We start from the raw sequence: 15,058 nt of genomic DNA on the forward strand, positions 1-15,058 counted from the left end.
TTCTGTAGTCTGATGGTTTGTTAATTTCATTATAATATTTTCTTTATGTGATGCAGTTAAAGTTCTATGTAACTACAGATGTTACATAGAATTGTTACGTAAGAGTTATGATAATTATAACTACTATGTTATGATATACCACAGTTTTATGTGATATACTTACTTAAATGTTTCATATTTCCAAGCCTATTTTTATATTAGGACAAACTGTACATTATATCAGACGTGCTAGAAACTCAGCGTAAAAATTAAAGCGCTCAAAATAATTACACGCAAATGAAAGCGACAAACTAAATAAGTAGTAAACGTGATTTTTTGCTATTTACTTTATTTTTGTTCACTAGTAGAAGTTGAATAATATTTTTCAAAGATGTGAAAAAATTTTCTTAATGAACAGTTCGACCGGATATGTGAAATGAGAAAAACGGTTTGTGTTTCTCATTTAGTGCTGTAACACCTAATAATTTAATACCTAATAAATGTTTTAAAAAACAAAAATATTTTTACTACGAACCACGATATTCAGGATATATATTTTTCAGAGCATTGAAAGAGCACATTCAAGGTTAAAAAAAGGAAAGCTCTTTATTGCACGGGGTGAAGTAACTGGAGCCAGTGTTAATCGCAGTCCTCATGCCTATCTAGAAAATCCACCTGAAGAAAGAGCGAGGTAAGCAAAATCATTAGCAGTATTTAAAATTATGTAATCATTCTATCTACGTTCTTTCAGTATTTTGAGTTAATTTTGCTAACATCTATGTATTCGTTTCGGTTTTTTAAAAATCTTGTTCCGATCATGGATAAAAACTTTATCCATGATCAGTCAGGGTTAGCAGTTTGTCTTTTTCTTCTAATAAAATAAATAAACTTTTTTATTACGAGTGAGAAAATGTTATTTTAAATTTTTGTTTAGTTCAGGCTAGCTACTTTCTGTTGTTCTACAGATTGTTATCCTTAACTACTGAATTGATGTTAATTTCTTTACAACGATTTGATAGTTTTTATCTTTGTTATGCAATATTTATCTGAATTTCCTTGTTACAATACTGATGAAAGTGTCCGTCTACTTCATTCAGGTCAAGTTATAGAATTATTAATTATTCTACTTTTTTTGTTTGTTTTTCTCTGTATTAGTAAATATTGTTTTTGTAATAATGCATATTAAGGAAAGTAGGAAGAAGGGCGTGGTTATTTCTAAAAAGTACATTACAAGCAACAACAGTAATAACATCATTATTTAAAAAAAGTTTACTGTCAATTAATAATAATTTAATTTTTTTCTTCGTTTATTTTGACGTTATAAATCTGAACGGTATTGCTTGATAAATGTAAAAGCTGTTTAATGGAATAAAATATATCAAAAAATAATTTGAATAGATGAAGGAAGAATAAAATTTTTTACAATTAAATAAAAAAAACAGAATGGACCGAATGACGAATCTACTTACTTTATTTTAATTTCTGGAAAAATAAAACAAGTCACCAAAAAAAGTTAAAATTCTAAATGCTCTTTAGAAATCAGAAGAAATGTTTTACTCAAAAGATGCTCTCGGGTTGAGTTCTTTACAGCCGTCTGATAATTTTTAATTTTATTATGTAATATTTTACTGAATTTCTTCATTAAAGTACTGATAAAAGTGTCCGCCTATTTCACTGAGATCAAATTCAGAATTATTAATTATTAAAATTTTTTTGTATTAATAAATGTTAGAAACAAAAGTGTGGTTTATGTTTGACTGACGTAGTTAAATTACTCGTCTGAAAATTATTCTGACTTGTATCCGTGATATTTCTGAAACTTAACTGGTTTCAAAATCTAGTACGGATTATATTTTCCTAAATTTTTCTGGTGAGTATTTTCGATTATGAAATGCTAAGAATGATAATGTGGTAATTCTCTCCATTATCTGCTTTAGCTTTCTATTATCCTTGTGTTTCATGGTTAAAATATAATTTTTTAAAACTACGGTTATTGTGTTACTATCATTGTTGATATGTTTGTCCCTAGCCTTCTTTCTATTTAAGTCTTTTTCAGCTCTATCAAACTCTGACTTGAAATAGATTGTCTTCTGACATCATCATAAATTTCTTTTTCCTCCTCCCGAACTTCATCTGGTAATTTTTTTCGTTCTGTAGGATTCCTTAATATATATTTTCCTATCACATAAATAAATCATTTCTAACCTTTATTTTCTATACTGTTGTTACATGCTTGAGCTCTGAGTGCACTTTGTTTAAAATATTTCTTTCATTTTGGTAATTGTTGTAGTAAGTTTAAAAAAAAATGAACTCTTAAAAACTTATTAAGTAAAAAAAAAACTGTTAAGAAATAACGAAAAATGTTAAATAAAATAGATATATCTTAAATTAAAATTTAATGTACATACTAATTTAGCGTGTCATTTTCAGTGTTGTGAAGATACCATATTTTTCCAAATGATGTTTAATCTCTTTGCTTAATCAGTTGGTTATAAAGATGAACATTATAAAATATTTATCAACTGAAAGATAACATGTGATTTATTTGAAACGATTAAAATAAAGAATATGATATTTATTGAATACTTTTCGATTAATAATTGTAAATAAAAAATAATTTTTTATTAATTTGAGAATAAATGTTCATTGGTTCAAGGTTTTTAAATCAACTTTATTAATATTAACATTTAAAATTATTATTATGTTTATTACAGTTTTTTTTCATTTTATAAAAAAAATTACTTTGAGTTAAAATTCAGCAAGGCAAGGGATAGGTAGATTCCCAACCTTTTGCAGCATTAATACAAAGAAAGAAGGTCTGTTGCCTTCACACAACTTCCGAAGCGAAAGGATAGACTTCATAGAATGTTTAATACACTTTAGTGGTAGTTGCATTATTTAACATCATAGTAAAACACTAATAAGGATGCAATAGCGATAATAAGCGGGTGAACTTTCTATCAATACTTACCTGGAATCTACGAATAAACTTATTTTATGTTTTTATGTAATGAAGTTTATTCCTGTGCAAAATGAAATACACGTGACGCACTCTTCACTCTTTATTACAAAACACTTAATGTTTTCGCTTTTATTGCACTCTGTACCGTACTCGAACTTGAAAAACCACTAACTTTCCTTCGCTGTGCCCCCATATTTATATCTCCTGATCTGCAGTACCAGTACCTAACCGTCCTCTTGATTGTTCAAGCGTAATAATTTTATTGTCCGTGGTTTCTACGCTTTTCCTTTTCTAGAAAGAATTTCTTTATCGTTCCTTCTAGATTTTTCTTTCTCTATTTTCTGTTTCTTCTTTCTGAAAGCTTCTTTATCCGTTACTTTGCCCTCTCCTTAAAGCTTTCATCCAGAACAGTCCCTGATAAGGAGCCAAGCGATCCGGATGAACGATAATCTTCTTCTTTCTTGGATTGTGCTGAATTCTTTAGACTACGTCTCTGATTCTGTTCGATACGGTGTAAGGTCCTTTCTAATTGGTCTGAAGTTTCGGACATCTTCCGATTATCCTCCTTGGACGGTAGAGCCAGACTCGATTTGCTGATTGAAATCTCAGACGAATTTGCCCATAAGTCGTATCTTGCTTTCATGCGGTCATTGACCATCTTAAAATGATGTTGGGCAAAATGATGTACTTCTGTTAGGTGGCTAACCCATTTCGTGTGCTGCTTTCCAGGCGGTGAACTGAAGAGCAGGCGGTAACCACAGCTCCCTTCCGGAGATCACCTTTGTGTGTGTAAAGCCAGTGGTTTCATCCACAGCTACTCTGTAAGTTATTAAAAACAGAAGTAATTTCTTGTCCCAGTCGGCTGATTACCGGGATGATCTTTCTTAAGTGTTCTTCTATAGTTTTGATGTAGCGTTTTACCATGCTAACTGGCTGTGAATGAAGCGACGTAGTTCTAGTTTTTGTACAGTAAAATACTCGAAGGTCTCTTCAAAAGACAAAATTCAAAGTTCCGCCTTGGTGACTGTGTATTTTCCTCGGTACCCCAAAACGGTAGAAAAATTCATTCACCAGAGCGTCTGATACCAATGATGCTTCTTCGTTTGGTAAAGCCTAGATTTCTGGCCATTTAGTGAAGTACGTGGCTACTTGCAAATAATTATTTCTTCCGTCGATGATCAAGAAAGTTCCAGCAATAACGATGGCTACGTGCTTGAATGGTGCTCTCACGTGGTTCTGTTGAATGTGGTCTCGGCCTCGGCTCCAGTGACGTTATAAGATCGTCTGGAAAGAGCGTCCGCATTTGAATTCTTCCTCTCTGGCCGATGCTTTGCTCTGAAGTCATACCTTGTAGGTGTTATATTCAACTCAATGTCTATTCTTCGAGATTTTTAAAATTGAGCAGCCACGTGATCGCCAAATAATCAATGCGAAGTGTGAAGTGCCTTCCGTATAGATATATGCGTTAGTGTTTGATAAATATATCTGTTAGTGTCTTTTAAAGCAAGTAATTATCGACGAGTCATGCAGTAGTTCTTTCCGTTTCGATAGTTTTTCTGAATTAGCCGTTTACTCTTTCTTCTCCATCATGAATTTGTGAGAGTACCTCACCGATTCCAACGTTGCTTGCATCTGTATCAACGATGAATCTATCACCAGATAAAGGATAACCGAGGAATGGAGTTGAATATAAATTTCTCTTTGAGTTCAAACGATTCGAATTCTTCTTGACCCCATCCGAATTTATTATCTTCGGTTAGTTTTGTTAGGGGTTAGCGGTATTGGAGAAACCTTTTATAAAACAAAATAGAGTACGAGCATAGTCCAAGGGATCTTTTTACTTCGTGTTTGTTCTTCGGCTGGGACCAATCGCGTTCTTCTTTTAATTTTTCTGGGTTCGTAGCCACTCCTTTTGCTGAGACGACATGACCCAAGTATTGGACTTCTTCACGAAATATGTAGATTACATTTCTTCGGATTCAGCTTCAGATATGCATTTTGCAGCCCTTTCTGTAAGTTTTGAAGGTGTTCTTCTACAGAACTATCACGAAAATCACATTATCCAGGTAGGCTAGGCAGGATTCGTAGGTTAAACCACGCAAAACTGACTCCATTACTCGTTTGAATGTTACTGGTGCTTTGGGTAGTCCAAAAGGCATCAAGAAAATGCAGTCTTCTTCTTGTGTTCTGGACGCACAGCAACTTGGCAGTATCCACTCTTCAAATCTAGTCTAGAGAACCATTTTTCACGTTGAAGTGTGTCTAGAGTGTCATCAATTCTTGCTAGAGAGAAGCAGTCCTTCTTCGTAACATCGTTCAGTCTTCTGAAATGCACGCAGTTCACCATTTTTCTTCTTGACTAGAACAACAGGAAAAGACCAACGACTATCCGAATCTTCAATGACGCATTTATCTTTCATATTCATCACCATTTTGTTGATTTCATTTTGTTCTGCCTGCTACGGCATTTCCTCTTCCAAATTTATAGGATTTCACATTTTCCCAGATTGGTTCCTCTTGACACAGTTAATTCAGTAGTTTCGAGGTTTACCATCCGGATGAGGACCTTCCTTGTATTTCAAACTAATGAACCGCCAATCTGAACTTCAATGCAGGATATCGCATATTCAGGTTCTATAATTCCTGCCGTAGCTCTGAGAGGAATTGATAACAGAACCATCACTACCTTTTCGCACCATGCGGGATCGTTTCGTCTTTAATAGTAGCACTCTTGCTGAACGTGGTTTGCTTTTCGGACTCGCGATCCTTACTTCTTTATATTCCTGTCGCAGGAGATGGCATCTTTGTCCACCGTCGCGCCGTAAGCCTGCAGGATGTCCAGACCAAAGATTAAATCATCCTTAATTTCAGAGATGAATATTCATACACGAAGGCAGCAGTGACCAAGCTGTAACTCTACGCGGACCCGATGATAACAGTATCTCCAGGTTCAATACTGATAATATAAGATGTCTAGAATCTTCTTTTCACATCCACCGATGATGTCTGGTCTAGCGAAGGATATCGACAAAAATATATTCCCATGTCTACTGTTATTTGATATGGATATTCCCATGTCTACTGTTATTTGATATGGATATTCCCATGTCTACTGTTATTTGATATGGACGATCTTCTACTATACCGTTGACGTTCATTCCGTTGGATCCTCTTCTTACCGTCGAAACGTTCAACAAGATTTGGCGATGTGAGGATGATGATATTGCTGGTATTCTCCTTCACTGATTCCTGTCCCCGTAGCTCATATTTTTAATCTCCTAGTCGACTTCCGTCAATTTTCAAATGCTTGTTCCTTCACAGTTCCAGCAGACTGTTCGATATTTGACCTTCGGTTTTGTACCAGGCATTTTTCGTTCTCCCGTTGCAATTGTTTTCGTAACTGGCATCTTCACAGAAGTTTTGATGTCGTTCGCTGACTTCACATTGTACCTTACTCCAATTCGTCGAAGGCAAGACCTATGACGAAGCAGCGCACAGGATAACTTCAGTCTCACTGCTTGAGGCAGGCATCGTTGATCGACTTCGCTGACCCGAGGAGAAGGTGCCACTTGATCTCGGCATCCCGTAGCCCATCAATGAACGTGTGTGCTGTCTCCTACTGGACATATGCTGATGGCAGCCCAACTAGAGCCCGTGCTGCCACGGGCTTTTCATTTTAAAAAGCACAGGTTTGCTATATCTATATTCACTAACTATAGAGAACTCCTGTAGCGTGTCGTTGGTCTTCTGGACTCGTCCCCGTAGCTCATAGTTGTAGGTAGCCACCAGGTTGTGCTGTCCGTGGCGACCTCTGAAACTACAATGACATCGTCATTGCCGGCCGTAGATGGTACACCCTGAACGACTTCCGCTGTTTGTATTTGAAGTTCGGTGATCAGGAACGCGGCTTTCTCTGATGCTGTCCAACTGTTATGTCTGAATGCCGCCTCGATGTGCCTCTTGAAGACAGCCTCGATTTACTCCCGTCAAATTTGGGTGGCTTCTCCGTTGTAGAACGTCTTGTCGATGCGTCACTTCCTTGTCTTGTTAACTGTTATAAACAAATATAAACCTTAAACTAGAATTGACTCACCCTAGCACTGTCAATATCTCACATGTAACAGTAGTGTCGCGTGTTCGCTGTTCGACAAGGATATTGAGAAATAGCACAAGTAAAGATTTCTTATAAATACAATTTATGACTCTCAAATATATAAAAAATATAATCTAATAATAATTATTATTATTATAAATATGTGATGTATAAAGTAGTAATTCAAATTAAAAACAAAATTAATCTACTATCAATTAAATTATAAATTCCAAAATACAGTTTAGGGATGTCAAAGTTTAGATGCACTAAAATGATTGTGTAATAGTAGATCTGTTTAGATGTTTGTGACGGAATTAAATTCGTAGTTTCGGCTGATGTTTAATTCCTATCTCCCTTATCTAAGCAGATATGCTATTATATAAACTTTGTAGTAATAAAAGGAAGAACATTTTCGAAGGGAATAAATTTCGGTGATTTTGAGTTAAAGTAATTCTTAATTTTATTAGTAATTAATTACTTCATTAATATAAACATTATTGTACTAGTTTAATTATTTACCTTAATTATTAACGCTAATTTAAAAGGAGCTAAAATAGAGTGGTTTCCTTCCACTTGATAAGAGCAATTAAATATATCCTATTGATCTATCGTAAACAGTGACTGTAACTTCAAAGTCGCTTTCTTGCCTGCTTTAATGTTCGTTCGTTCACTTCTTACGCTTTTGATCCTCAATAGTTGGCGGATTGTCTGTTTTGGACGGGTCAATCGTCTTTGATAATTTGTTCATGGTTGTCGTATTCAATCTTGTATTAACGTGTTTCGTAGTTGAACTATCTCAAAACTAACTGGATTATGAAGATTTACATTAAAAAACTTGAAAAACCCAAATCCTATGTGTTGTATACGCGATTAAATGCCAAAAATATACTATTTGAAAAAATATTCTATTTGTCACGAGAATTTTCTTAAATAGAGATTTTAGATTCATTTAACCGATGTTTCATGTGAACATTACGTATAATGCATTCATGTATCATACATATGCGTGTCCGTTAATGAATAAACAAATTTTCATATTAGTTACGTCATAATATGAAAACATATCGCACATTAAACAATTTCATTTAGGATAAAATTTACGTGAAGATTATTAACAACTACAAAACGTTTACTAGGTTGCAAGAGACATTTTAAATAATAGATATAACACTTAACATCTTTTAACATAAATTTTAAGATATACCAAACAACGATATATCCATCCATAATACATCCACACACACACACACACACACACACACACACACACACACACACACACACACACACACACACACACACACACACACACACACACACACATATATATATATATATATATATATATATATATATATATATATATATATACATACATATATAAATAACGTGCATAAAATTTAAAATAAAATTTATAAAATTGATATTATTAATGCATTGCTTCACCTAATTTTCTAGTAACTGATCGTAAAATTTCGTATGTAAATAAAAAAAAATATCATTCTGGTTTAATATGTGGTTGGGTTCTTACTGAATTTGCTGGGGTAAAATTTTCAGGTTCTATAGTAAGGAATGAATTAATATTGACTATTGTTATAATTAGTGTATCTGTGAGTTTGTTTATAGATATGATTTCACAACATATGTTATTGTATATTATACAATTCTACAATTGATTAAAATATTTGTTTTATTTATATATATAAATAACTAATTGTTATAATATATGTAAATATATGTTTTATATATATATATATATATATATATAAATATATATAAATATATAAAACACCAGTAAAATTAACTATAAGTCGGAGTGATTATGTATTCCATCCAAAGCTTTCATTTTCAGTTACTTTGAAACTTTCGTTGCTCTTTACTTTCGACAATGATGTAATCTCAATTATTCTGAAGCCTGTAATGAAATATCCAATTCTTGTAAAACGGTGCTGGAATCCGAGGGATTTTCCATTAAAATATTAGCTCATTTTATGACGGTTTGATTTTGATTGAAGGCATTACATATTGATTTATATTATCTCGTATAACTAAATTGCAAAAATCTATGATTTTTCAAAAAAATGATTTAGTGTTTTTTTGTTGTTTCACAGAGTTAAATTTCTAGTAGTTTAGATAAAATAAGATGTCCCGTAGTTCCAAAGATATCTATAACTTTTTTTCTTTTTTGATATATTTTAAGTTATTTACTAACACTGTCGCATATCGCGTAGACTGCCTCTACTCCGTAGGAAAAACTGTTATAAAAGCTATTTTATATTATAACAAAAGTTATAATAAAACAAAAGTTAAAAAAAATAAAAAGTTACAAAAGTTGTGTTTGTTTGTTAAACAATTTTATACTTGTATAGGTTTCTAAAATATTACATTATATTTTATCGAGGTTGTATTCTAGTGGTATGATATGATCCAGTAGAGGAGTGATTTGAGTCTAGAGGAGTCTACACGATTATTATTTCTGACAATCGACATCGTAATAATAATAATTTTATCTAAAAACAATCTTTACTGAATATATCCGACAATTGATGGATGTTAGCGTCCGGGGTAGATAAATAAAGTTAGAATATTCAATAATATTAATACTAATGAATATATGTAATATATATTAACAGTATACGGATAATATATAGATTCATTTGTTCGTCTGTTGATCGGTAGTAGTCAGTATTAGTTTGCTTAAAGAAATTTTTTAACTCAATAATAAAATTTTGAATAAGATACTCCTACGTTAGCAATGAATTTAAAAACGTTGTTTTATTAAAACAAAAAAAAAAAAAAATTTTATTTTTTAATTGGATCAAGAATATTACCGTAAATTTGCAAACCGGAATAGATGTTTTTCCAAAACATCTAGTTCTATGCTTAAGAAATAGTAAATCATCTTTACGATGTGTATTATAATTATTCTAGTTGGATTTTATTTAAAAAATTGAGAAAAGATAAAGTTTGTGAAAAGTTATAAAAACATGGAAATCTAACACTTTCTTCTAATTTTTTTAATTTTTGTTTACATAATTTATTGAATTTTAGTCTAGTAATTACTTGTATTAAGAGCTTTTGAATAATAAATATCGACTAATATTAGCAGTATTCCCTCAGAAGCTTATAGAATGGTTTATTAACGAGAAAATGTTTGTATATTAATATAGATCATTATTATTGAAGATTTCTTCATGAGTTTTGATGAAGTTTATATGGCGTAACGGTATCTAAAAGCAAACCACTTGTCCTGAATCATTCATTCATTTGAAAGACATTGTTTCGTGTCATCAGGATCATTCTGAGCAGTTTTATTTACATTGTATCATCATTATTTTTTATTCAAAGCTCAAAAATTTATAGATTTTAAGTTAATAATCTGTTTTTCATTGGAAAGTAATTTTTCTTAATTTGAACTCAATATGAAGATAAAAATAATAAATTAAATTAATGTAAAACACTAATGACTTTATATACTTCCGAGTTCTATCGTTTGTAAAACCCAATTTATAGACTGTGTCTTACAGAAACATAACAAAAAATCTTTTCTTCTTTACATCAACAGGTTTAAACGAATTAATAAAAATAAATTTAGCTTCAAAACATAAAATCGACGAAAAAAATAGATTAATAATAAAAAATAACACAAAAATCTCTTTCTATAATTTTTAGAATATGTAATAACTTCAGGATTCATTGGATGATAATGAAAGAGTTTGAACCAGATCTGTTTAAAAGAACAGGGCCAGCCAGTCAGTTTATTTCTCAAAAAAATATATTTTTTTTTAATTTTAGGACCAAAATTCTATAATGCAGTGCATACCACATTTAATCATAGTATATCTGTGCTTATGAGTTCGTATATCTATCGCAGATATTTTGCTAATTCATGTTTCAGTTGAATATATAATTAAAATGGAATTCCTGCATGCGGTTGGATATTCTGCACCCTTTGGTTGTATTGATTTCTAGTTTATTTTGTTTTTAGTATTGTTATTTTTTATTTTTATTTTTTAATTGTTCTTTGATATAATTTTTTCATATTTTATGTAATATGATTGGTGTTCCACAGAAATCTATAGTTCGGAAAATTATTGTTTTCTTGCATGTATTTTCATACTGGCATATTTCAAAAAGTGTAATTTAAAGTGCTTTATTTTTTATAGTTCCAGTGCAATGGAACTGCTTATTTTAGGATTATTATAAGTTCATTTAATTCATAAATTGATTGTTCTTTTTACTTGTAAGTAATTTATGTAATTTTGTAAAAGGTATGTATTGTAATTATGTAATTAAGTAAAACGCAAACTGTTTTACTTAAGATTAAATATTACGCTTTGCGTACTTTTTTCTGATTTAAATATTTTTGGTAGATTATTGATTAAATAGGAAATAGATTCTAATTAGCTTTTATTTTACGTATTTATTTTCATGTTTTGCGTTTTTACATTTCTATTTATACTTAATTATTTCCTTTAAATATACGTGCTTGTAATTGTTTAAAAATCGAAATTGGTATCTACTTTCGTAAATGGAACTCAAGCGGCTCTCTTTGCGATAAACATCCAATAATTGTTCAGCATTTCTTTTTTTCTGATTATTTCCCTCTATTAAAAACTTCTGAATCTGCTCAAGCTTTCTAATAAAATAAAAATCAGGGACTAAAATATTTTTGTATGACGTAATTACTCTTAAAAACTAGTTCCAATCATTTTAATAAATTAATTATTTAAACTCAGGAGTCATTTACATTAATTTTCTCTCTTTTTTTAGCGTAGTTATTTTATTCAATAAACACTTTAGAATAGCTTATTCTAATTACTATTAAACAGTCTTTCTATTAAAGTCTACATAAGTTTGCATTTCAGAGTTATAAATGCATCTTTTTAATAACTGTTGAGTAATCAAATCGTTAAAACAGTATTTGAAACGAGAACTGAATTTAAATTCTGAACTGAATTCCTTCTTTTTTTGCTTTGCGTTGGAGGAGGGAATATCTGCAGCCAGACGCTCAGCCGCCCGTACTACTGGGTGTGTGGGGTTTCCTGCCGAGAGGCAGAGACCCACTAAAAACCCTTCCCAACACGCGTCGCGGTGACGGAAACCACCCTACGGCATAACTTCATCACCGCGCGTGTCTGCGGGCTCTTCCAGTGTTGCCATCCGTGAAGGCTTCCAGTGTCCTCCAGGGACACCCAGCAAAGGCAATCCTGTTGGACCCCAACCGCCCACTAGCGGTGGCTGGTCATCCATCCCCACTTTCGGACCAAACACCTTGGAAACATCGTGTACAACGATGCCAACCGTCGCTGGATTCAAGAATAATGCTCATAATCTCCTCCGGGGAGATCTCTCTCCCGAACGATCTATTCGGAGCCCATCTTGAAAGGAAAGTGTGCTCCGCATCGTCTTCAAGACCACAATAGAGACAGACACTCCGGCGACGCCCGTCTCCCTCTTGCACATAAGTATACTTTGAACGATCCGTGGCCGGACAGCCACTGGACCGTCCAAAAATCTATCTCGCCACATTTCCTGGAGATCCATTTCTCGATACAAGGTATCAGATTGAAAGTCCATTTGCCCGTTAAGACCCTACACCATCTCTCCTGCCAATGACCCATTAGTGAGACTCTGGCCACATATCTGTCCGTACCTTTCACATTTTTTTCTCTGCCAGAAGATCTACCGGCGGCATCCCGGCAATAAACAGCACTGCCTCTATCGAGATAGCGCGGTACGCATGAGTCACCTCAGTTGCAATCTCGAACATATCCTATTAGTTCTCATTCTATTCCTTAATATGTCTACAGAGCAACCCTACACCGGGGCGCATATAGGATAGTGGAGGTCACCATCGATGCTGTTACTGTCCTTTTTGAGGCTCTGGGTCGGGCGTCATTAACTATCAGTTTAGTGACCGCCGATGTCACCCTTTCTGCCTTCTTGAGTGTCTCTTCAATATGGGCCGTAAACCTAGTCGTCCTGTCCAACCAAACACCCAGGTATTTGGCTCTTCTTGAGGGGATCAGATCGGTGCCGTCCATTCTGATTGAGAACCTAGGGATTCGGCACCTTCACGTCATCAAGATCATATCGATCTTGTGGGCAGAAAAAGAGAGTCCTCTGTCCGCTAGCAATCTTATAATACGCTCTAATGTACTGTTAGCCAGTAGAGTAATTGAACATTCCTCGCCGTCACTACAACGGCAAGATCATCCACATAGGCTTAAAATTCCACTTCAGGTGGTGAATTTATTCTCAGTAGGCCGTCATAAGCCACGTTCCAAAGTAGGGGGCCTAGAGTTGACTTCTGAGGCACCCCTTGTTTCATGGTCACGATTACCTTTTCATCCTCTTCCGACAGGATCTTCAGCTCCCTACCCACAAGATATTCTAACTAGATAAAGAGCCACCTTTCTATTATACAGCTATTCAAAATAGCATCCCATTTGATGCTATTAAACGCATTTTTGATGTCAACCAAGATCACCAATGGTACACATCTGGTGTGCCTTGTCCCCGTTACCGCCACATTCACAAGTTCCATTACTCTCGCTATTATATCGACCGAGGACCCGCCTTTTCTAAAACCGAATCGTCTCGCAAATAACCTACCCCGCTGTTCAAGCAGTAGTTCCAACCTCATTGTCAGAAGAACTTCGAAGACCTTACCCAAACTATTTATTAGGGATATCGGTCTCCATCACCTCTCCTGACAAGCAAAAGTCTTGCAGCTTTCCAGCTCTTTGGAGTATATTCTCTCTGGTTGGCCTTGTTAAACGAGGCCAGCAGTGTAAAAGGCGACGTGTCGGCAATAACTCTGAAGATGTTTGTCGAGACGCCATGAGGTCCAGGACTCTTACGTGGTCTAAGTTTAAAAACCGTGTATTCTAGCTAAAATTGAGTACGTAAAATGTACGTACTCAAATCCGGGGATGGAATTTCGGGTGGCGGGGTAAAATTTTGGGAAGGTCGGGATTCACAAAGATCCAAGAGGGTTTGATTGTGGGATGTAGGATAGCGGAGATAAAGATAAAGGAAGTTTCTCATTATAATCTACGGCTCAGGACTTAGAATATAATCGAAGTAAACTCACCTGTAGAAAAACGAGAAAAATTTTCTACGCCCTTATATTTGCCAAAAAAATGACGTCATACTCCAGTCAGTACTAGTAGTTCGACTTAGAATAATTTCGCTTCAAGTAGGTTATGTTACACCTAAAAATACACAGGTTCTTATGGAGCAAAACCACACAACAGAAAAATCTAAATACAGTGTGATTCCATCGTCCAAATCTCTTGAAATTTCACTACAATGTCCACCAAGTATCCGTCCACAATAACAACTGTTAACCAGATCCAAACAAATAACCGAAAAACCAACCCAAAATGCTATACAAACGCAGAGCGGAAATATCGCAACCACATAGTATGATATCTCCGACTCAACTCGAATTTAAATAACCTAAAGTTATACGTTTAAAGTTAATACGTTTAATATAAATGTATTAATTAACCTACAGTTTGTTTTTACTGATAGGCTACAGTCTATTAAGCCAATGTAGTTATTTATTTAAAAGTATGTCCTGAAGTTATTTAAAACTCAATCACTGTGTTATTGATTTCATACTAAACTCAATATATCAACTGTAATTAAGCTAAAAAAGTAACTTTGAAATATCATTTTATAAGTCAATATAAACAGAAATGTCATTTGTTTTATTTTAATCTGTGTGTTTTCATCCTAAATATTTACGAAAATATTCCACTGTAACACTTCCGCAATGTGTTACTGGGAAAAAATGTAAATATTGAAAATAAACATCTACTGTGAAAAAATTTTGTAAACATACTTATTTCGCTTCTAAAACTACATTTCTTAGTTATTTTAAATTTTGATAATATTTGTTAGCATAAGTTTCATATTTATAATTAGTAAATGATATGAAATTGCATCTTTTGATTACACAAAATTTATGTTATGTTCCAAAAAATAAATATTATCCGAAAGCATAAAAGATA

General features: G+C 33.4%; 1 protein-coding gene across 2 annotated transcripts in view; it reads left to right on the forward strand.

Annotated features, from left to right (window-relative positions):
- CDase (neutral ceramidase) overlaps window positions 1-15,058 on the forward strand; it is a 307,463-nt gene that overhangs the window by 117,363 nt on the left and 175,042 nt on the right. For both annotated transcript variants that reach the window (XM_075373680.1, XM_075373672.1), the window contains exon 5: window positions 543-670. In XM_075373680.1, coding sequence (XP_075229795.1) covers window positions 543-670 — 128 coding nt within the window. The remainder of the gene's footprint in view (window positions 1-542; window positions 671-15,058) is intronic.

This window comes from Lycorma delicatula, chromosome 1 (assembly GCF_047948215.1).
Source record: "Lycorma delicatula isolate Av1 chromosome 1, ASM4794821v1, whole genome shotgun sequence".
In the NCBI taxonomy this organism is placed as follows: domain Eukaryota; kingdom Metazoa; phylum Arthropoda; class Insecta; order Hemiptera; family Fulgoridae; genus Lycorma; species Lycorma delicatula.